Source organism: Magnolia sinica, chromosome 5 (genome assembly GCF_029962835.1).
Source record: "Magnolia sinica isolate HGM2019 chromosome 5, MsV1, whole genome shotgun sequence".
Classification (NCBI taxonomy): domain Eukaryota; kingdom Viridiplantae; phylum Streptophyta; class Magnoliopsida; order Magnoliales; family Magnoliaceae; genus Magnolia; species Magnolia sinica.
This window is the reverse complement of record NC_080577.1, coordinates 109,657,212-109,679,507: the sequence shown is the minus strand read 5'-3', so window position 1 is coordinate 109,679,507 and position 22,296 is coordinate 109,657,212. Positions and strand designations below refer to the sequence as shown.

Sequence of the window (22,296 nt, the reverse complement as noted above, 5' to 3'; positions counted from 1 at the left end):
CCATCCGCATGGCAATTTTTGCATGGTATCCCAAGAAATGTATACTGGGCGCAATGGACATTCCGTGCATCAAAATAATAGAATCGTATCATCCTCATCATAGGATTATTCCCCGCAATTTGAAGTTGGCTTTTAAAAAGGTAAATTGGCAAAAAGTTTACAATTGACTGCCCACCAGGCATTAACACTTCTCGATCAAGTAAATTTTCCTTTTGCAGATTGGTTTGAGGTTAATCTGCTCATCTCTGCCTATGAAAATGTGTAGTTTATGGTTTTCTTGCCTGAATCTACATCCTCTGAATATGTAAAAAAATGCCTGATTCAAAGATTTTTCTTTGTCACTGACTGGAACATGAAGGTTTTTCCTTCTTTTGTTTTCTTTTTTGTTTTCTTTATGTTTGAATTAGGTGGTTCTTGTCCTTTAGTCTTTTATTTCTAACTGCAATTGGGATGCTTTATGCCATCTTCCATTGAACTTTTAATGTTTTACATGTGTTTTTTTAATGTATACTAGTTTCGTTGATATGTTTGAACTTGTGTTTGTCTTCTTCTCCTCCTCCTCGCAAAAGCGTGACTGAAATGTTCTCTTATTCAGTGTGCATCATTTTCCGGTGAGAAGCAAGCTATAGATAAATACAACAAGTCTCTAAAGTCTGCTTACAAGCTCAGTATTCAGGAGGATTTGGCTGCAGTCTCTGAAGTCTGCTTACAAGTCAATCCTTCTATAGATTGATAAGCTTCATAGAGTTCCTTTGGCAAGGGGGCTCTTCTTCTCGAAAATTCCTGCTTCTAAATTGGAAGGAGGTTTGTTCCCCATTCTTGAAAGGTGGAGCTGGGATCAAAAGGCTGGATTTGGTCAATGAGGCTTTATTAGGCAAATGGGTTTGAAGGTTTTGTCAAGAGCAGGAAAGTCTTAGGAAACTAGTTATTTCTGCTAAATATGGGACAACCCCCAAGGGTGGTGGGCTAAACCTTCTTCTCACTATTGATCCTCCTTTCTATGGAAAGGAGCCGCTAAAGTTGCCCCTAAAATATTCCAAGAAGCGAGGTTGGCTACTGGTAAACGGTCTGAGGATTAGATTCTGGTTGGATGATCTTTAGGGAGAAAAAGGTGGAGAATCCTGCTCCCAGCTATTCTTCAGGTTGTTTGGTCTGAGAAAATAATCGTTGTTTTCAGAACCTTTGATTTTCCTCCATGGGAGTTTCCATTGTGATTTTAGTGTTCTTTATGGATTGGGCTCTATGACTTTATTGGGTTGTATTGGGCTCTCCAATGTTGTATTTAGCTTAGTTTTATCTTCTCTGTTTTTTCTATTTTTTCTGTTTTATTTTTTCTGTTCTGTTTCTTTTTCCTTCTATGTTGTTTCTGTTTTCTGCTTTGCCTAATAATTTAACTTCATCTTTAAAAAGAAAACTAAATTGTACAGTACACAGTTTCACAAATCACAACACATTTCTTAATTAAATGACAAAAACACATCTTCTTGTTTTGCAAATCACATCACATTTCTTAAATGAATGACATAAACAAGTCTTCCTATCAACACATTTCTTAAATAAATGGCATAAACTCTTCTTTTGGAGAAAAATATATTAAAAAGGCAAAATGCCAAAATTCAGAAAACCATGTCCTATTTTTCAGAAAACCAATTTATTGATAACTGGAAATGCCATTTCATGAAGGTTCTTTCAGGATAATAAGATATCATTTTATTTAATTTATTATTTTTGGGAAACAAAATTATTGGAGTGAGAAGCACAAACCCTTCTAGCTTTGGCCAGGGAAATGGAAAGGTAAGATGGAAGGAGAATGTGACTGGTGAACCTGCAAATTTTGGAATAGAAAGTTGGTGGTCCTGAATCTAAATGACTAATGAGAAAGATTGGACTAATAAGTATCATGTCATCTAGTAATATAAATCCTATCTAGTGTTTGAAAAAAGACGGGAAGTATTAGAGTAATTGAAGTGGCATATCATCCACTCCCACATTGATACATGTGTTTTATCCATGCCATCCATCCATATGCACCCTTGACACGTGATAATCAAGTTGCATAAGTATATAGGTGACCGGTGACTAGCATCAGTTGTGAAATATAGTCCATTGATTACAATTTCAATATCCACCCATATGCATCCTTGACACGTGACAATTGAGTTGCATGGTGATTGACATCAATTATGAAATATAGTCCATTGATTACAATTTCAATGTCCACCAAACACACTTTTCACCTAATATAGTGTTTTTCCCAAAAGAAAATTTTGATCCCAAGCATGGAATTGAACGGCCGAAATACTTGGCATTTCAGGACACATAATCATTGTACAATAATGGTGTTAATTCCACCTAATGCAATTCAATACCATTTATAATCCCACATTCCAAAAAGGCCCCACACCTAATAATAAATTGTAATTCTTAGCAACACAAACATATACTTGAAAAAAAAAAATCTCTCGCGAAAGAGTAATATAACAAACAAAGGGAAGGTGAAAGAAATAAAGAATGAAAGAAAAATCTCTCTTGCTAGAGAGTAATATAACAAACTACGGGTAGGAAACGGGTGGCTCGGTTCTCTTTATCGATGCCACGAAATCGGACAACGCCCCTGAGAGATGAGTGCAAGCTTTCTCATAGTTCACAAAACCCATGAACCAAAAATCGTGACCGTCGATCGTACCGATCTGGATGTACTTCTCTGATGGATTCTCTTTCATGATCACTGGATTGATTGAGTCGATCCTCGCCAATGGTACAAGTACCTGTTTGTAATATAATTCAGTACAAATTCAAATTATAGGACAGATTGCTGCGATTAGATGTGTGTGTGTGTGTGTGATCGTGATCGTGACCATCACTGCGGTGGGACCCACTGCGGACTGGCCATAATCAAGGTGTGAAAAACTAACGATTGTTAAAAGGGTCATAGCTATCTAAGAATTCGGATGTGGCCTTTTGGTCCATCCATGGGTGGCCCACCCGATCATGGAACCTCTATTACGTACAGGCTTCAATAAGCCGTTTGTAGCTGTGGATGTGTCCGAGATCTGGGCCATTCATTCAAAGTGGGTTGGATACAGGCTGCCTGGGCCACCTTATTAATGAGGTGGGCCCGCTCAGTTAGAATCAGGCCGTTCCCACCAAATGGTGGACCGTATGTATGTTGAAACCCCTGATGAACGGCTTGGATCTCATTCTCCATTTATGGGTAAATGATACTTATGCTATGGTGTCCTATCCACTGTATATGCACGGCATGCGTGCGTGCATGTCAGCCCAGACAGTCCAAACCATAGGGCCCATACAAATAGAGCACAGCCCCACAATAACTGAGTGATCCTCACCATTCAATTGGTGGGGTACAAAATGGACGGTGAAAATTATGATGGCCAGTTGTCCGAATTCAAGGCGTCAAATCAGATACTCAATGGGACCCACTGTTCGGACAGTCCGGATTTTTAGATGCCACGTGTACAGTAGATAAGACAGAACCATAAAATCTGAAATAGGGCTGTTAGCGGACCATGCATGGACCCGGGTGGGGCTAGTCAGAACTCAGCCTAGTTACATTTTGGGCCATGCACACGGGCCTGAAACTTAGACCCAAACCAAGCCAATGGCAAATGTAAACGGGCCTAGATTCGGGCCTGGGCATGTGAACATGGTTAAAAGATTCTGCATTTCGGACTGACTCGTTCTATACTGAGTCGAGTCGGGTCCAGACGGTTCAACAAAACACACATGATCCCAATCCAAAAATGGGTCCTATAGCGACCGGGTCCAGAGAAGCCACCTGTTCGGCTGGGTTTTAAAACCATCACAGGGTCAAGCAAATGACTGGAATGTACCTTGTAGTGGAACCAAGCCTGCTGGCCAGATGGAGCAGTGAAGGTGAGCGGCCGATCGCTGCAGAAGGCGATGTTGACGTTCGACAGGTAGAGGGTCCCGGCGACCGGGCCGGTCGATGTTGATAGATAACATGCGAATGTCTTCTTCAGCTTCTCGACGGGGTCCGTCGGGAAGGTCTGCTTATAAAGAGACTCGAACCCGCCTTCGGTAATTGCCTTCGCTGTCAAGCTCAGCTTCCCCCATGCAGCCTCAGATACAGATGGACCCGTTTTAACTGTATATACATAAGGGAGAAGTTACAAAATGCATGACAATACTCACTGATAGATATGAACTACACACTAAAATTCGGTGTATGTGTTTATTGCGTGTGGGCTGGGATTTGATTGGGCTTGAATTTTGAACTGTCGGGACGGGCCAGCTCGGGCTGGACCCTACAATATGTTGGATCGGGATCAACGGTCCAACCGGACCCAAGTCAGGTCTTAAGAGTGGAATGTTGGGCTAAAGGCATGCCCAGCCAAACCAATTAGGGCCTGTTTAGAACGTGGGATTTGGTGAGGTTAGGTGGTATGGAATAGCATTTGGTCCTATATAAATTCCATCCAGCGCTTGGAAATAAACAGATAGAATTGGACTAATTTAAATACCATATCATCTAATTCATCAACGTGCATTTGTGAGCCAATGTGTATTTTGTAGTCCATGCTATTCATCCATGTGCGCCCTCTACATCTGATAATCAAGTTACATATGCATACAAGTGACCGACATCAATTGTGAAATCTAGTCCATTGCTTTCGATTCCATGTTTCACCAAATATAGTTTTCATGTGTTTTTTCTAGAGAAAGAATTTAATTCCAAACGTGAGATTGGATGATTAAAATTCCAAGACATATCCCAATCTTTTTGGGTTTTGGGTCTAGTTGAGTCTATTTGGCCCAACCCATTCATAATCTATATGGGCCACGGCACGACATATCAACCAAAACTGGCACATGTTGCCTGATACATACCGGTGCATATGGTACATATGGCCTGATACATGCTGGTATTTTCCCACAACAACAATTCGACTGTACCAGCCCAAAACAGCCCATATCAAGCAAACTTTAGGGGCCCAAGCCCTGGCCCACTAGGGTCTAGCACCAACCCTATGGTTTGGGTTTGGTCCGACTTGGGCTAGAAAATTTTAAGTCGGTTGGGTAGGGTCACCCGGACCCACTCCCACCCGAACGGTTTTAAGATTCGGACGACCCGGTGCAACTCGGTCAGTTTTGAGTCACCCTGACTGGGCCGAGTCACCGATTTTCAATTAAAACAGATGGAACTTACGGTTGTGCCAGATGTTGGAGGTCATGGTCTCTGCCTTCTTTCCCCATTCATTGAAGGTGTGTAGAACAGATTCCAACGGACTGTTGTTGGACTTTCCCCCTTCAGTGTGGCCCAGCACGTATGGATGCTGCTCGTCCCATGCTGTCCACGTGGCTGCTTGCTGGTTGAGGGGGTGGGCTGATGGTGGAGCAGGTGGACCCATGTACTTAGTGCCCCACTTCTCAGATGGTGATGATTCTCCTGCTGGTTGTTGAAGTGGCTGCTTTTCTTCTCCTTTGGTATTCATGGCTCTATCTAATACACAAAACTACTACAACCAAAGAAGATTGTGGGTGTTGATAACTAAGAAGATGCCCGAAAGTACTACAACGGTACGAGATTGCTGGTGTTGAGGGTGTTTTGGCTCTTGGAAGATGGAATGTAATACTTTGGAGAGGGTGGTATGTATTTATAGAAAGAAATAGATGGGCGTGTCGGAAACCTCTGAAATTTCAACGTTCACATGGAACTTTCCTATTGACGAAAATACCTTTCTACGGTAAATGGTTGTACGGAGTACAGTATCCTCATCTCAAGTGGGGTACATGTGATCTGGACGGTTGATTTGATGAGCGTCACTTTGTATGTAAGATGAAAAAACAATATCATGGATTGGATGATCTCATCCGTCCATTATTTTTCTGTTTTTTGCTGGATGTAGACTGTTGCTTCATTTATTTTTCTTAGCCGTTGGTTTGCAGACCGTTGTTTCTTGATTGTGTTGTACGGAAAGTTTTTGAGGCATAACCGTCCGAGTTGTGGCCCAGTAGACCAAACATCTGTATTTCCTAATCTTGGACCTACCGAATGAACGGTTACGATCTGTCTTTGAGTGCCACCTATGCAGCAGTGACGTGGAGGCACGGTACCTCACTCGAAAGGGTATTTAAGTAAAGTCGCCCTTCCTTCTGGACCATTTTTTCGTTTTTTTAAAGAAAAGGTCATATTCTTTTCCCTTAACGACTAAGATTACAGATAGAGGGCCGCGTCTTTACACAGTATACACGAATTTTAATATCTGATAAGTGGAACTATATTTCAGTGATCTAGACCGTTCATCAGTTTTATTACATCACAGATAAAGTATAAATCAAAATCTATCTCGAAAATATCCAAGAGAGTAGACACTACCCAGTTGAATTTAAACGGTGATTTCTTTTATTTTGACGGTCTATATTAGAACAAAGAAATAAATATCAATATTTTTTGTTGAGGATTTTTTTTTAAGTAAGATGAATAGTCTAGATTATTACAGATTGATTTCTTCATGTCAAAAATTAAAATGAATGTGTTCCGTGCAAAAAATACGGACCGAATTATCATATAATTGCATTGAAGATAAGGCCGCGTAGAGAGAGAGGATGGTGACACGAATTGCTTCGCTGCGGCAATAACGTGTCTGAGTTTAGAAGCTTCTGGAATCGTGGACTGTTATTTTTTACTATTCTCCCGCGTGACTTCGGTGAATCTCTGAGTGTGTGTGGGGCCCACCTTGATGTATGTGTCTTATATCCACGCCGTCCATCTGTTTCACTAGATCATTTAGAGGCATGAGCTCAAAAATGCAGCAGATCCAAATCTTAAGTGGACCAGACCACAGGAAGAAGTGGGGATCGAATGCCGACCATTAAAAACTTCTTAGGCCACAAAAGTTTCGGATCAAGCTGATATTTGTGTGGTCCCTTCATCCATGTCTTTGTGACCTTATTAACAGGTTGGATGGAAAATAAACATTCCATTAACCCCAACTAAGTTTTTAATGGTGGTCATTCAATTTTCGTGTCCCAAGTGAGATTTGGAACTGCTTCATTTTTAACGGTGGTCGTTCAATCATTCTTCCTCCAATATTGGCTCCCAATAATAGGACCAGTCTCGACCACCATGTCAGATTTATGGCCGTCCAGCCTACTCGTCAATTAATTGTTATCATAGGATGGACCATGCCTATGAAGGTTGAGTTCCTGTCAAAAAGCTCGCTGCATTCTTCCTATCCAAGAGCTGATTACCAGATTTGGTACACCAATAACAGCGTCGAATCATATTACCACAGATCTTGCCCAATCTCTCTTCACAATGAATATAGTGACAAGGATCAAGTTCAAGTCGATATTGGTTCAAATTTGCAAATTTCGAAGGTTGGTTATTCTCAGTTGCATCACAAATCTTTCAATTTTCGTCTGACATGAAGTCGATATTGGTTCAAATTAATTTGCAAATTTCGAAGGTTGGTTATTCTCAGTTGCATCACAAATCTTTCAATTTTCGTGTGACATGAAGTTGATATTGGTTCAAATTTGCAAATTTCGAAGGTTGGTTATTCTCAGTTGCATCACTAATCTTTCAATTTTCGTATGAATCATGTCACTGTGCCAATGTTGTGAATTTGCGCTGGATTTTAACGACGAACTACATCAGTCGCTAACGGATAATATCTGTCATGTGGCTAGGATTTGGAGATTTACTGTCACAACTGAATAATTTTTGACAGGCTTTAGAACTGTCGCAACTGAAGATTTTGTGATGGATTTCGGTCCGTCACTAAGCACAACCCAAAAACCAACATGAAAACTTCGTAACAAGTTAAATTTGCTTTTGCGATGGATGATAGACCGTCGTAAATTCACTTTTGATACACAATTGTAGTATTTGCTTGAAAAAATTTACTTTATTATATATAACCAGTGAGAAATGGTTTCACGAATTTTTTTTTTTTGAAATTTTAGCGACGGACAGAAACCGTCGGTAATATCTGAACAAGACCATAATGAACGACAGATCTGAAATCCTGCATCCGTCGCAAGTTATGACGACCAATGATTTTTCCATAGCTCAGCGACGGATCCCATCCGTCGTTTAATTTGTGCGACGCAGCAAATGAATGGACCATGCAATGGACTGTCCATCATTAATTGCGTTTTGCGATGAATCTAATCCGTCACAAATTTACAGTTTTGTATAATGTATATTCATTTGTCCTTTTGTTTCGGCCAATTTATTATTAGTGAACCAGTTTACTCATGATAACCATTGTTATTTTGTGTTTTATTAAGATGATTTTTTTATATGAAACGCATAAAGACAGAAAGACGCTTTTCCATGGCAAGAGTGACCATTAACTTTTATCCCATTCATCAAAATAAGGAGAGTCGGATCTTTGCCTTTGCATGTGTTCCTCTGTCCCGTCTAGTGTGGCATCACCGTTTAGGTCATCGTGCCCTCCCAATGATACAACAATTGATTTCTCAACACTCGCCTCTTCAAGGAATTTTTTCTGATAACTTCGTATGTGAGGCTTGTCCTTTAGGTAAGAGCTCACACTTGCTATTTCAACCATCAAACTCTATTTCCTCTTTTTGAATCAGTTCATTCAAATATTTGTCATCTAATAAAAGGTTCAAAATATTATTTTTTGTTTGTGGATAACTATTCTAGATATTCGTGGATTTTTCTAATGCGGTTTAAACATAAATGATTTGATTTATTTATCAAATTCAAGTTGCGTGTTGAAAATTTATTCTCATGTAAGATTAAGTCTTTACAAACTGATGGAGGTGGTGAATATCAAAGTACACCATTCAAATATTTTATCTAAACCCACCAGATTTCTCACTAATTATCTTGTCCTCACACTCCTAAACAAAAGGGAGTGGTTGAACGTAAACACCGGCACATAGTAAATGGTGGTCTCACTCTCCTGGCTTATGCCGGCAAGCCCACTCAATATTTGGTCGAGGCGTTTAACAAAATGGTGCACTTGATTAATCGCCTTTCGACACGTGCTTTAGGCAATGTTTCTCCATATGAAAAACTTTTTGTCCGGCTCCTCAATATGAAATTCTTTCTACTTGCGGTCGTCTTCTTTCCCTTATTTTTGACTATACGACCAAAATAAAGTCCAATTTAGGTCTAAAAGGTGCTTATTTTTGGGCTACTCATTAAATCATCAAGGATATCGATGTTTGCATCCCAATAATGGACGAGTTTATTTATCTCATTATGTTGTTTTTTATGAATCATCTTTTTCATTTTGGTCTATGGCAACACTCACCTCTTTGTTAATGAAATTAGCGTCCTCATTATTATGTATACCGCATACCAACCACCCACATATACCATCCACTAGCCAAATACGCTTTTCAACCCAATGCACAGTTCTTTGTTTGAAATGTTGTTGACATGAGAAGTGAATTGCATTTGATTTTCAAATCTGAAATATATTTGGAAGAGATGGTAAATGACCACTGGATGTGATGGTTATAAGGTTGATGTAATGCGGGTCACGTACAATTTCATGGCCAGGATGGACTAGAAAAGGCTCGATCGGAGGCAGAAGAGATCCGGAACGTCAGAACTTTAAAACAGACATATCTCGCAAACCAGAACGAGTTATCCAACGTGCCTTATATGATTTTGGGATAGGACGAGCTACTTTAGCTACTCAACCTTGCTATGCCAGGTTCCCCATGCAAAATTTGCAATATTCCATCAGATTGACGATTGAATCTTTGTTTTTACGATTTATATAGTAAGTTTTAGTTTAATTATAACTCTTCAAGTTTGTTTTAGTATAACTCTTCATCCATTAGGCTTTAAGAGTTGCGTCCGACATGAAAAATGCTTGGAATAATTAAGAGAATAGCCTGGTTGAGTCAAATAGGACACTATTCTTGGCTAAAAACCATGAGGTCTAGTGGAAATCATGACCGTCTATAAATAGTAAGTTACTATTTATTGTAAGTCATGATTTCTAGGAGTTTTAATTGTAGTTTAATTCTGAAACTTCTTCCCAGGGTTTATGTTACTATTTAAGAGGTAAGCTCGTTTTTCATCATCAATCAATTTATTATGAATTTCTAAAAATTATTCTATTTTCTTATTTTCCTTGTGGTTTCGAGGTATCTTTATGAGGAGTCCATATGTAGCGTCTTGTATTTTCACTATTTTGAATTTTTAAAAATCCTTTAAAATTTTCGATATAACTAGCCTACGTTGTCATTGACTAACCCTTAATGCTCGAGGTAAGCCTATACGTAGGTGATACCAATAAAGAACCACTCGAATCTGATTAATCAATCATATGAAACCAACGAATCCGCCCGATCACTTAAACATTGGGCTTAGCCTCGTGATTTGTTCACATAGAACTCAAATTTAGTTAGCCTATCACCAACTAATTAAGACAACCATGACTAGATAAAGATCTACTTAAAGTCGAGACAACTAAAGGTCGGATCTTAATTAACAAACCAAACTAACCCAGTATCTTTTTAGCCTAAGAACCGACGATTTATGGTAATTATAATCGAATTGTCATTTCCACTAATTGCGAATAGGCCACACTATGAATTTAATCCAAACCCTAATCATTACACACAAGAAATCTTGCTGCCCAATTCATTCCAGAAATGCCCTGGTTATTTAAACAAGTTCTAGACCGTTCGTTAGTTGGTCACTAAACCCGAGGCTACAAAAATATGTTCGTCTTAGTGGGCTTGACATCTATCACGGGACATCGAGCTGAGATCGCGTCTTGAATAGTTCAACTTGGACTAGCAAGGGGAGTGCTTGAGTTATGCAAATATCTTAGATAAAAATTTGAAACTTAAGTGAAACTGGCCCCTTTACTCTTTTGCGAAGTAGTAACTTTTGGATTATCGATTCACGGCCAAAGTCGAGGTACCGAATATTTTCTCACACATTCGTATAGTTATAAACTCGATTGACACTCGGTGATCGTCGATCTGGTTTAGGGCCTTTTCGATTGATCGGCACGTCCGATCATCGGATGGTTGTCCAAACATAAATCGTATTGTGGGATACCTATCACATTGCTTAGATTGACTCATATGCCTTCCATTGGGTCCCATTAGTGGGAAACAACCCCCTCAAGGGTTAATATAATGAATAAAGGGCCATTTGCAGCACTTCTGGTATTATAAATACCTATTCATTTCATGCCTCCTTCCCATACGAATTTTAAGCCTAGCTTTAAAGAGAGAAGAGAAAGAAGAAAAAGGGAAGAGAGAGAGAGAGAGCTTGGAAGTGTGAAGATTTGTACGCATTCACCCTCTCATCTCCTCTATAGCAACATCGCCCTTCATTGGTGTCGATTCAACGACGATTAAAGGTAAGTACTGAGTCATGTTTGTGGGTTTAGGTCTTGTATATATTTCAATTCAATTCTTACAAGTTTGCATGCTTGCTTAGGTTCTCAACGATCTTTCCCTAACACCCAAACCTACGAGTAGGGCTGTGCATCGAGTCGAGTCGAGTCGAGGTGAGCCAATCTTGGCTTGGCTTGTCCGTGCTCTTCTCGAGTTCGAGCTTGAGCTTGGCCTCGAGCTTACTATTAAAGCTTGGCTTGTTTGCCAAAACTTTCGTGTAACACCCTGAAAATTGGGGGTCGTGCATACACTCGACTCCCAAGTTCCCGAGTATCACTTATAACCAATTTTACTGTTTTGTGTTTAATCCAATTTAATGAGCAGTATGGAATTACTTGGAGCATGAATCACAATCACATCTAGTCTACTAAAAAGGAAGTGGCTAAATGTATACAAGTCCACAAAATATATCAATGGGTCACGCAAGACGTCGCCTAGCAAAAATACAAAAAATGATATGTCCAAAAGAATAGTGCGCTGAGTCCACCACTCAACGATCCAAAATTCGTCCGCTAAATTTATGTGAACCGCCCATCAGCTGGAAGTAAGACAGCTCATCCTCCTCATCTGCGTACGATCCGCTCAGCTCGCCAGGCTCTGCATCACCTGCATCTAATGGGATGTCTGGTTGGTGTTTTAAAACACCATTCCAGAGTGGGAGTGAGTGATCAACTCAGTGGGTGCTATTAGCCTTAAGTTACAATAAGAATCAATTCTATAATGAGTTTAATGAAAGAAAAACATTCATAAGTTCCTAACTAATCTTGTTAATGCATATGCATGAAATATGATATGATGCATGCCCTCGCAACAACACTCCCTCGAGAGACTTCATCTAACGATCGCACATGACCAACACTCCCTCATTGCGACCTCAACTGCCGAGTCACCGACCTAACTAATGCAATGTGATCTTAATCATGTTAGCCGAGTCTTTAATTAATTTCGTTCATCCAGTAAATTTGGAAAAACTGGTACACCTCACGATATCAATGCCCTCAACTAGTTGCGAGGCCAAGGCCCCTCAACTAATTGCGCGCGAGGCCAGGACCTCGTGATCTTTAATCTCATCGAGTTCCTCATCCCCGATTTCAAGCACATGGGGAGTGATAGGAAGTGGGATCGCTCGCGGTCACTACGGGGATGCTCATCACCTCAGCGTAGGCCGACAGCTAGACACAGTTTCTCATTCCACCATGCCCAGCTCTCGAGACGGTGGATTGATTTTCAACGGTTATCAATGGGCTTCAGTGGGCGAAGGGTGTTCCAGGTTTCATACGGGCGTGAATAGATATGGTTAACAATCATGGTTGGTCAGTAAGTCAACTAGACTGTCCGAGTTTAGGTGAGCACGTGATGGACGACATCGGGTATAAGCAACCCATGTAGTCCAATTGTTGTCGCCCATTCACATCCGCCCAATTCCGCTGGTCTAGCCGCAGGATGGTCCTACCAACGAGACCACCTTCTCCCACCTCAGTTCCCTGACCAACATAGGAAATTGATGATATTCAATAACACTCCAACAATTCAAAGTTCATCCTCTAACATAAGTGAAGTCATGCATTCAATACATCAAGCATAAAAATTTAAATTTTTTTATAAATGCGATTATTCTTAGTAATATGAAATTAACGTGTACGTGTGTTATGTTGGGTTACTGAAGAGATCAAGAACTATATATCATTTATAGGACAAACATACAACAAGGGTTAATGCAATCATGCATGCCACATGAAAAGTTATACAAGGATCATGTAAGAGATGAACATACTATTCCAAATTCATGCCCAATCATGTTGGAGAACAAATAAACAACACCTAATTGTTTCATGTAGTTTGGGGAGATTCTATCATGTAGGTTCTTGGCTAGGTTTTCTCTAGATTACTCAAACACATCACCCTAACATCCATAATCATTAAATTTATCCTAAAATTGATACTTGACCACCTAAGGATAATAGTCTGCGCCTATGGATCATTGAGAGCTTGAGAGAACGATCAAGAAGTGCCGAACTCGCCGGTCGATTGGCTAAAATCCTGAGTCAAATGCGTTTGCATGTTAGGATTTCATGTAAATCCTAGATCAACACAAGGAATTTCCAAAAAGACGGATGATTACCTCCCCAATCGGTTGGAAGTTGCGCTTGGAGTTATGGATGTGGGAAAAGGAATGAGATTTGCTAAGGTTCCAAGTTTCCTTGGGCCCCTCCTTCAACAACACTCTCCTTCACTCTCTTCCTCCTCTCTTCTTTCTCTTTACTCTCTCTACTCTCTCCTTTGTTGCTGGAATTTGGTGTGAGAGTGGCTGAGAGAGAGAGTTTGAGGGTCTTATTTCCTAGGTTTGGGCTAAATCGCCTCAAGTTCTAATAATCTCCCTATTATGGCCCTCTAGGACCCCTCTTTGGTTATTGGGGCTATTCTGACACCCCTTAGCCACCAAATTTATAGCATAGGTGGCCCATGGTCTGATGAGGGGTTGTGCAAAATTTGAAAGTAAACGGACGCAAGGTTTTATCGTACGATTTCGATCTTTAAATGGCCCTTTGGGGCCCATTCGGGCTGTTGGGGCGGCTCTGACGGCCCCCTGGCCATGAAATTTATAGGATAGGTGCTCCATGACCCGATGAAGGGCCATGCAAAATTTGAGGGCAAATGGACGCGGGGTTTTAATGTATGGGTCCGATTTTCGATCAACAGTCACCATTTCATGATCGGGGTTCAGATTTTGTGGACGGGCATAGAAAAATATTTTCAGCCTTCACCGTAAATTTAGAAGAAATCCGACGGTTGGATTGCCTGATATTTTAGTTTCATTTAAAAGGGCCAGTTATTTAAATTCTAGCCTTTGAGCCAAGGCTAGGGTGAGTTGCACTTGGCAAGTGTTGTCAGGACGGCGTGAATAATTAATTTTTTAGGCCTCTGCTGAGTCCGTGGTCTGTGATGGACCACAAGCCCAGTGAGGTCTACAGTTTTCCAATTTTTTAAATTTTTCTGACCCTCCTTGGCCGTTGCACGACCCACACAGGCTGTTGCCAAGCACAAACAAGTTATCTGCCTTAACGGCCCGTACTTTGTCCGAATATAACCCGACTCGTCTGCCTTAATGAGATAACCTGGGTTAATTTGTTGGTGGTACTCCTCACACGAGCGGTTTAATCAAGCGGTCATGCGGCAATTCTTACGTAGACGCGTCAGGACACTGTTCTGGTTGGGCCAGGTGTTACATTTCAAGTCGAGCTCGAGGCAAGCTAATGGATCGAGTAGAGGCGAGCTTACTTCGAGTCGAGTCGAGCTTGCTCCCAACCTGACCCAACCTGTAACCTGCACCTGACTTAACCCAGCAGCCCGACCCAACCGACCCAACCCCCAAATCAAATATTTAATTAATAATACACACACACACACACACACACATATATAGTATTAGATAAAACCATAGATGGTACTTCATTGTTGATACTGAGAGGGAGAGAGAGAGAGAGAGAGAGAGAGAGAGAGAGAGAGAGAGGAGAGCTCAAGTGAGTGTAGGCCATACGGCTGAGACAAGCCGGGTAGACATCGAGTCAAGCTCAGGCGAGAGAGAGAGAGAGAGAGAGAGAGAGAGAGAGAGAGAGAGAGAGAGAGGAGCTCGAGCGTGGCGGGTTAGGTAAGGAAGGAAAATGGTATAAGAGAGATGGACGTGTACGATAGGGTTTATGTTTTAATTTTTTTTATTTTTAAATATAATATAATATACATTAATATATAATAATAATAATAATAATATATTCGAGACGAGCCGAGGTCGAGCTTCGAGCCAAGTCGAGTTTGAGTCGAGTCGAGTCAAACCCCACTATGTTTAAACTTGGCTTGTTTTCAAAATGAGCTAGGTCTTATAAAGCTTGGCTCGCCTTGATTCATCATTTGAGTTGAGTCAAGTCGAGCTAAATCGAGCCAAGCCGAGTGAGTTTTTCGAGCTAGCTTGGCTCGTGTACGGCCCTACCTACGAGCACCATGAGTCGAGGGAATCATCACAAGGTGCGCGCGGACCATTATCTCTAGGTTATTATTTATCGACCATTGAGGGTCTCAATTAATGATTAGATGCTTATAGATGAATTTGTGCATAATATTTAGCATTTTGATTTGTCTATAATATATGTTATTGGTTGGATATGGATGCTCACATGTTTGATGAAATGTCTGAGTCATGGAATGTGTTGTTTTATCGATGCTCCCATGCTTGATTAAATGCTTAGGTGGTTGTATTACCTTATACATGCTCATATGTTTGATTTAATACTTTAATGGATTAGTACAATGTTGATGCTTACATGTTCGATGAAATGCCTAGGTTGTTGCGTAATAGAATATATACTATAATTGCATGATGTAGTGTTTTGTTCATAATGATACTTAGGTTTCTACCATGTTTGGTCAATCAGTAAATCGCCCAAATCAAGGGGTGACCCAAGTTAAGTCGGCCACCCTAGTCTTGTTTGATCGAACCGTGCCGAACATGAACGACCGATAGTAGCTAGACGACACGGAATGCTTGCACCCAATGCTGGTTGTGCCGAGGTTCTCCCAAGTCAATCAAATTAGTCCACAAGCCGACTGATCATGTATGTTAATAATGTATGACATGATTAAATTGAATCTAAGATACTCCGTTCTCAGTGGATGAGTCTATTTATAACCGTTAGTGCGATACGATCCTACTAAGACTTATAAGTCGAGCATGGTGGTATGGGACATCATGTTCGAGATATTGGCATATGTTAGGGTGACGAGCCTCCCTATAGTGACCAATGAGTATTAATGGAGGTGAGAGATTAATGTTCGAACGACTCCCGTCAAATTACTCGGCCGATAGTTTCATGTTAGAGTACTATTCGAACAACCCGAGCATGAATGGAATTGGGTGACGAGCCCTTATGGCAATCTGGTTTCATGCAATAAGCCGCACATCGGAACTAAGTGATCATACTTGGTGTTTGGGTGACGACTAATACCGAGTTAATCCTCATACATTTAGGTATCATGTCGTACCTTTGGAATCAATGATTTATGAGATAAATGGGTGACACCTAAATTTGGATCATGGGACACTGACGATGAACCGCTATGTGTCGTGACGAGCCACGTGATCCGGATAAGGACTAGTGATATGAGGTCAATATCCTAGCTTCGCCAATATGTTAGATGAATGGAACTTAATAATTACTCAGTTAACATACGCATCAATCGCATAACATTAGATATGATGTGGCGATTTGGCATTGGAGTCGCCTGATGAATGAGTGTTGGCATTTACGAAATAGGTGTTAAAGTCACTTGTGATGGAGTATTTGATTGTGAGGTGCATGCATCACTTCATAATCTCATTCATACGTTTAACAAAAGTATTTAGGAAGTGTTTGATGTCTTGTTTATTATTAATTGCACTAATCGAGTCGATAACATATATAACTTAGAACTAATGAAACTACTGAGTTAGTTACTCACTCCCACCTAAGACGGTATTTTAAAACAACTAGGTAATATTATTGATTTAGGTACTAGCGAGCCCTCAGACAGGTAGGCATAGATTGGTTTATGCTACCATCATTATGTTTTAGAGGATAGGGCGAAAATGAAAAACTTTACACTTTAATCATATTGGGTACGTATATTATGCCTTATATAATCTTTATTTTGGACAATCACAACTATTGAAATTGTATTTTTGCTCTTAACCCTATATTTATTGACTATCGTTATCTCTATCTTGCTTTTAATTTGCTATGTTGAATTGCACTAATCTGATTGCTCGTGTGTGAAATGAATGTAAATCTAAATTAAGTTACATGTGCATTTTCATTTAGTTAACACTCGGAAACTCAGGATTAGAATTTATGTACTCAAGTACCAATTTTTGAGACATTACACCATAGAAGTTCCATAAATTCGAAATAATTATTCCCTGAGGAAGACAGATTCGAAATAGTTATCCCTGAGGAAGACAGTGCACGCTAAACTTACTCGTTGCGGATATGAACTTTCTTTGTTTCCCAACAAATCCAGATAGCTTGAAATAGCAGATAATGGCCAATAGGTAGAGCATCGGGTCACTAAATACATCCAAAATTTCACGCCAAAAGATGAAATTTTATACATATATTATTAAATTGTAATTCTTAGTAACACAAAGATATACAGGAGAGAGAGAGAGAGAGAGAGAGAGAGAGAGAGAGATCATGCGAAGAGTGATTTAACAAAAAACAGTAGGTGAAAGAAAGAAAATCTCTCCTGTGAAAGAGTGATATAACAAACTACGGGTAGGAAACGGGTGGCTCGGTTCTCTTTACCGATGCCACGAAATCGGACAACGCCCCTGAGAGATGTGTGCAAGCTTTCTCATAGTTCACAAAACCCATGAACCAAAAATCGTGACCGTCGATCGTACTGATCTGGATGTACTTTTCTGATGGATTCTCTTTCATGATCACTGGATTGATTGAGTCGATCCTCGCCAATGGTACAAGTACCTGTTTGTAATATAATTCAGTACAAATTCAAATTATAGGACAGATTGCTGCGATTAGATGTGTGTGTGTGATCGTGACCATCACTGCGATGGGACCCACTGCGGACTGGCCGTAATCAAGGTGTGAAAAACTAACGATTGTTAAAAGGGTCATAGTTATCTAAGAATTCGGATGTGACCTTTGGTCCATCCATGGGTGGCCCACCCGATCATGGAACCTCTATTACGTACAGGCTTCAATAAGCCGTTTGTAGCTGTGGATGTGTCTGAGATCTGGGACATTCATTCAAACTGGGGCTGGACACGCGCTGCCTGGGCTACCCTAAATCAACCTAATCCCTACGAATAAGATGGGCCCCCTCAGTAGATGTATCATGGCCTACGAGTAATGGGAGCGGATTAGCTGTTAATCATGAGGGGCCCACCTTGATTTTTTTTTATTTTTTTTTATATCGACCCGGTCCATCTGCTTTTCCATCTCATTTTAGGACGCAATGAAAAAGTTTTAAGAAGATCCGATTCTCAGGTTGACCATTCCAGTAGAAACAGTGATGAATGGCCGTTAAAAACTTCGTTGGCCACAAGTTTTGGATCAAGCTGATCTTTGTATTTCACCTTCATCCATGTCTTCGTGACTTTATCAAGAGGTTGGGTGAAAAATAGGCATTACAAAAACTGAGCACTTTGGAATTTTTAATGGTGAGGCATTCAACAAACAATGTTTCCTCCCGTGGTGTGGTCCACCTGAGCTTTAGATCTGATTAATTTTTGTGAAGCCGTCCTAAAATGGGATGTAGAAACGAATGGACGGCATGGACATGCAACACGTCATCACTATGGCCCCCACGGTAAGGGTAACACCAATAAGGTGTTAGTCGGTTAACACCTAATCCGCTCCCAATAATCATGCCGTTTCTAACAAATGGTGGACGTATGTATGTTAAAACCCCTGATGAACGGCTTGGATCTCATCCTCCATTTGTGAGTAAATGACACTTTCTTATGCTATGGTGTCCCATCCATTGTATATACATGGCATGCATGCATGCATGCATGAATGTCAGTACAGACACTCCAAACAATAGGGCAAATACAAATGGAGCACAGCCCCACAATAACCGAGTGATCCTCACCATTCAATCGGGGGGGTACAAAATGGACAGTGAAAAATAGGCTGGCCAGTTGTCGGATTTCAAGGCGCCAAATCAGGGAAACGGATTGGCTACTCCCCCTGACACCAGCCCCGGAGCTGGTGGTCGGTGCGCTGTGGGCCCCACCATGATGTATGTGTTTCATCCATTCCGTTCATCCATTTTAAATTATCATTTTATGTCTTTATCCGAAAAATGAGAGGGATGTTAAATCTCAAATGGATCACACCACAGGAAAAAAATAGTGATTGGATATCCATCATTTAAATCCTCCTAAGGCCTGATGTAGTGTTTATTTGAAATCCAATCCGTTTATTAGGTCATAAAGACCCAGATGAAGGGAGAAAACAAAGATCAACTTGATCCAATAATTTTATGGCCCCCAAAAAGTTTTTAACGGTCGAAGTTCATTCAACACTGTTTCCTGTAATGTGGTCCACTTGAGATTGGGATATATCTCATTTTTTGTGTATTACCATAACTTGATCTAGAAAAATAGATAGACGGAATGGATGAAACACATACATCATGATGGGCCCACAGAGCACCGACCACCGGCTCCGGGGCTGGTGTCAGGGGGAGTAGCTAATCCGTTTCCCCAAATCAGATACTTAACGGGACCCACTGTTCGGGCAGTACGGATTTTTAGATGAGACAGTAGATAAGACAACTTTAAATGTCAAATAGGGCTGACACGGGCCATGCATGGACGGGCTAATGCCAGTCAGAACTCGGCCCAGTTACATCGGGCCCTGCACAAGGGCCCGAACTTGAGGCCCAAACCAAGCCAATGTCAAATGTAAACGGACCTAGATTCGGGCCTGAGCATGTGAACATGGTTAAAAGGCACTGCGTGTCGGACTGACTTGTTCTATATTGAGTCGAGTCGGGTCCAGACGGTTCAACAAAACACACATGATTCCAATCCAAAAAAGGGTCATATAGCGACCGGGTCCAGAGAAGCCACCTGTTCGGGTCCGAACCGGTCGGGGATCGGGTTTTAAAACGATCACAGGAGTGGCGCAAATGACCGGAATGTACCTTGTAGTAGCACCAAGCCTGCTGGCCAGATGGAGCAGTGAAGGTGAGCGGCCGATCGCTGCAGAAGGAAATGTTGATGTTCGATAGGTAGAGGGTCCCGGCGACTGGGCCGGTGGTTGTAGCTAGGTAACATGCAAATGTCTTCTTGAGCTTCTCGTCGGGTTCCGTCGGGAAGGTCTGCTTATAAAGAGACTCGAACCCGCCTTCAGTTATTGCTTTTGCTGTCAAGCTCAGCTTCCCCCATGCAGTCTCGGATACAGATGGACCCATTTTAACTGTATATACATAAGGGAGAAGTTACAAAATGCATGACAATACTCCCAGACGAACTATACTGAAATTCGATGTATATGTTTATCGCGTAGTGACCGAGCTTTGATAGGGTCTGAATTTGAACTGATCAGGACAAGCCGGGTCGGGCTGGACCCTTCAACTTGTTGGATCAGGATCAACGGTCCAACCGGACCCAACTCATGTCCTAGAGTGGAGCGTGGGATTAGGTGGCATAGAATAGCATTTGGTCCAATGTAAATTCCATCCCCATTTAAAAATGATGGAAAGGCCTAAGCTAATCCAAGTATATTATATCATCAGTTCTAGCAAGAGATCTGATGGAATTTTTGATGGATGTGAAAATTCATTACATATGTTGGCCAACGTGCATGTTTTATCCACGTTGTTCATCCTCATGTGCTCTTTAAACGTGACAATCAAGTTGAATATGCATACAGAAATCTAATGGGTCGATTGTAATTTCCTGGTCCATCAAATGCAAGTTTTACTTCATACATTTCATGGTTCACTAAACAGAAGTTTCACTTAATACAATGTTTTTCTTGAAAGAAGAATTTAACCCCTAATAAGGGAACGGATGATTAAAATATTTTAACTAGGGTATTTCCCAACATATCCCGTCTTTTCGGGTTTTGTGTCGGTGGGTCTATTTAGCCCAACCCATTTATAATCAATATGGGCCATGGCATGATGCATTGACGGAAATTGGTGCACCAGACTCGGCCGCCAAACCTGTAGGTTGGGTTTTGTCGGCCTTGGGCTATAAAAATTTTAAGTCGGTTGGGTAGGGTCACCCGGACCCACTGCCACCCGAACGGTTTAAAGATTCGGACCCGGTGTAACATGGTCTAGTTCGTAGTCAATCCGGTTGGACACCATGAGTCACCGACTCGGAGTGACGAGTTTCATTAAAACGTATGAACTTACGGTGCTGCCAGATGTTGGAGGCCATGGTCTCTGCCTTCTTGCCCCATTCATTGAAGGTGTGCAGAACCGACTCCAACGGATTGTTGCTGGGCTTTTCCCCTTCGATGTGACTCAGCACGTACGGATGGTGCTCGTCCCATGCTGTCCACGTGGCTGCTTGCTGGTTGAGGGGGTGGGCTGATGGTGGAGCAGGTGGGCCCATGTACTTAGTGCCCCACTTCTCAGATGGTGATGATTCTCCTGCTGGTTGTTGAAGTGGCTGCTTTTCTTCTCCTTTGGTATTCATGGCTCTATCGAATACACAAAACTACTACAACCGAAGAAGATTGTGGGTGTTGATAACTAAGAAAATACCTGAAACTACTACAACGGTACGAGATTGCCTGTGCTGGGAGTGTTTTAGCTATTGAAATATGCCATATTAGAGAGGGTGGAATGAATTTATAGAAAGAAAAATAGAGGCGTGCCTAGAAACCTCTGGGAAATTCCAGGTTTCACATGTAATTTTTTTCATTGACGAAAATACCCTTTTAGGGTCGAAGGTTGTGCATAGTACCGTATCCGTGTGTCAAGTAGGTCACATGTGATCCGGACCGTTCATCTTATGTGACCCATATGTATTTATAATTAAAAACAATACCATGAATTGGATGATCTCATCCGTCCAATATTTTTTTTTTGTTTTTTGTTGGATTTGGACTGTTGCTTCATTTATTTTTCTTAGCCGTCGGTTTGCAGGCCACTGTTCTGCCATCCAGAAACTTTTTCAGATATAAAAATCCGAGTTGTAGCCCAGTAGACCGAAGATATGGATTTCCTAGCCTTGTACGTACCGAATGAACGGTTATGATCTGTCTCCGAATGACACGTATGCTTCAGTCACAGGGAAACACGGTAGCTACCTCGAAAGGGTATTTAAGTCAAATCGGCCTTCTTTACCCCACGATTTCTTTTTAAAGAGGAGGTCAAACCGTTTCC

At 41.1% G+C, this 22,296-nt stretch overlaps 2 protein-coding genes across 2 annotated transcripts; both read right to left on the bottom strand.

Moving 5' to 3' along the window:
- Positions 1–2,326: 2,326 nt before the first annotated feature.
- On the bottom strand, positions 2,327–5,615 carry LOC131246662 (GEM-like protein 5). The gene is made up of 3 exons (XM_058247013.1): positions 5,192–5,615; positions 3,855–4,129; positions 2,327–2,768 (listed from the first exon to the last, which is right to left on the bottom strand). The coding sequence occupies exons 1-3, from the start codon at positions 5,475–5,477 to the stop codon at positions 2,553–2,555; spliced, it is 777 nt and encodes a 258-aa protein (XP_058102996.1). The 5' UTR covers positions 5,478–5,615; the 3' UTR covers positions 2,327–2,552.
- Positions 5,616–17,494: 11,879 nt separating this feature from the next.
- LOC131246661 (GEM-like protein 5) lies at positions 17,495–21,738 on the bottom strand. Its single transcript, XM_058247012.1, has 3 exons — positions 21,319–21,738; positions 20,098–20,372; positions 17,495–17,906 (listed from the first exon to the last, which is right to left on the bottom strand). The coding sequence occupies exons 1-3, from the start codon at positions 21,602–21,604 to the stop codon at positions 17,691–17,693; spliced, it is 777 nt and encodes a 258-aa protein (XP_058102995.1). The 5' UTR covers positions 21,605–21,738; the 3' UTR covers positions 17,495–17,690.
- Between the last annotated feature and the right edge of the window lie 558 nt (positions 21,739–22,296).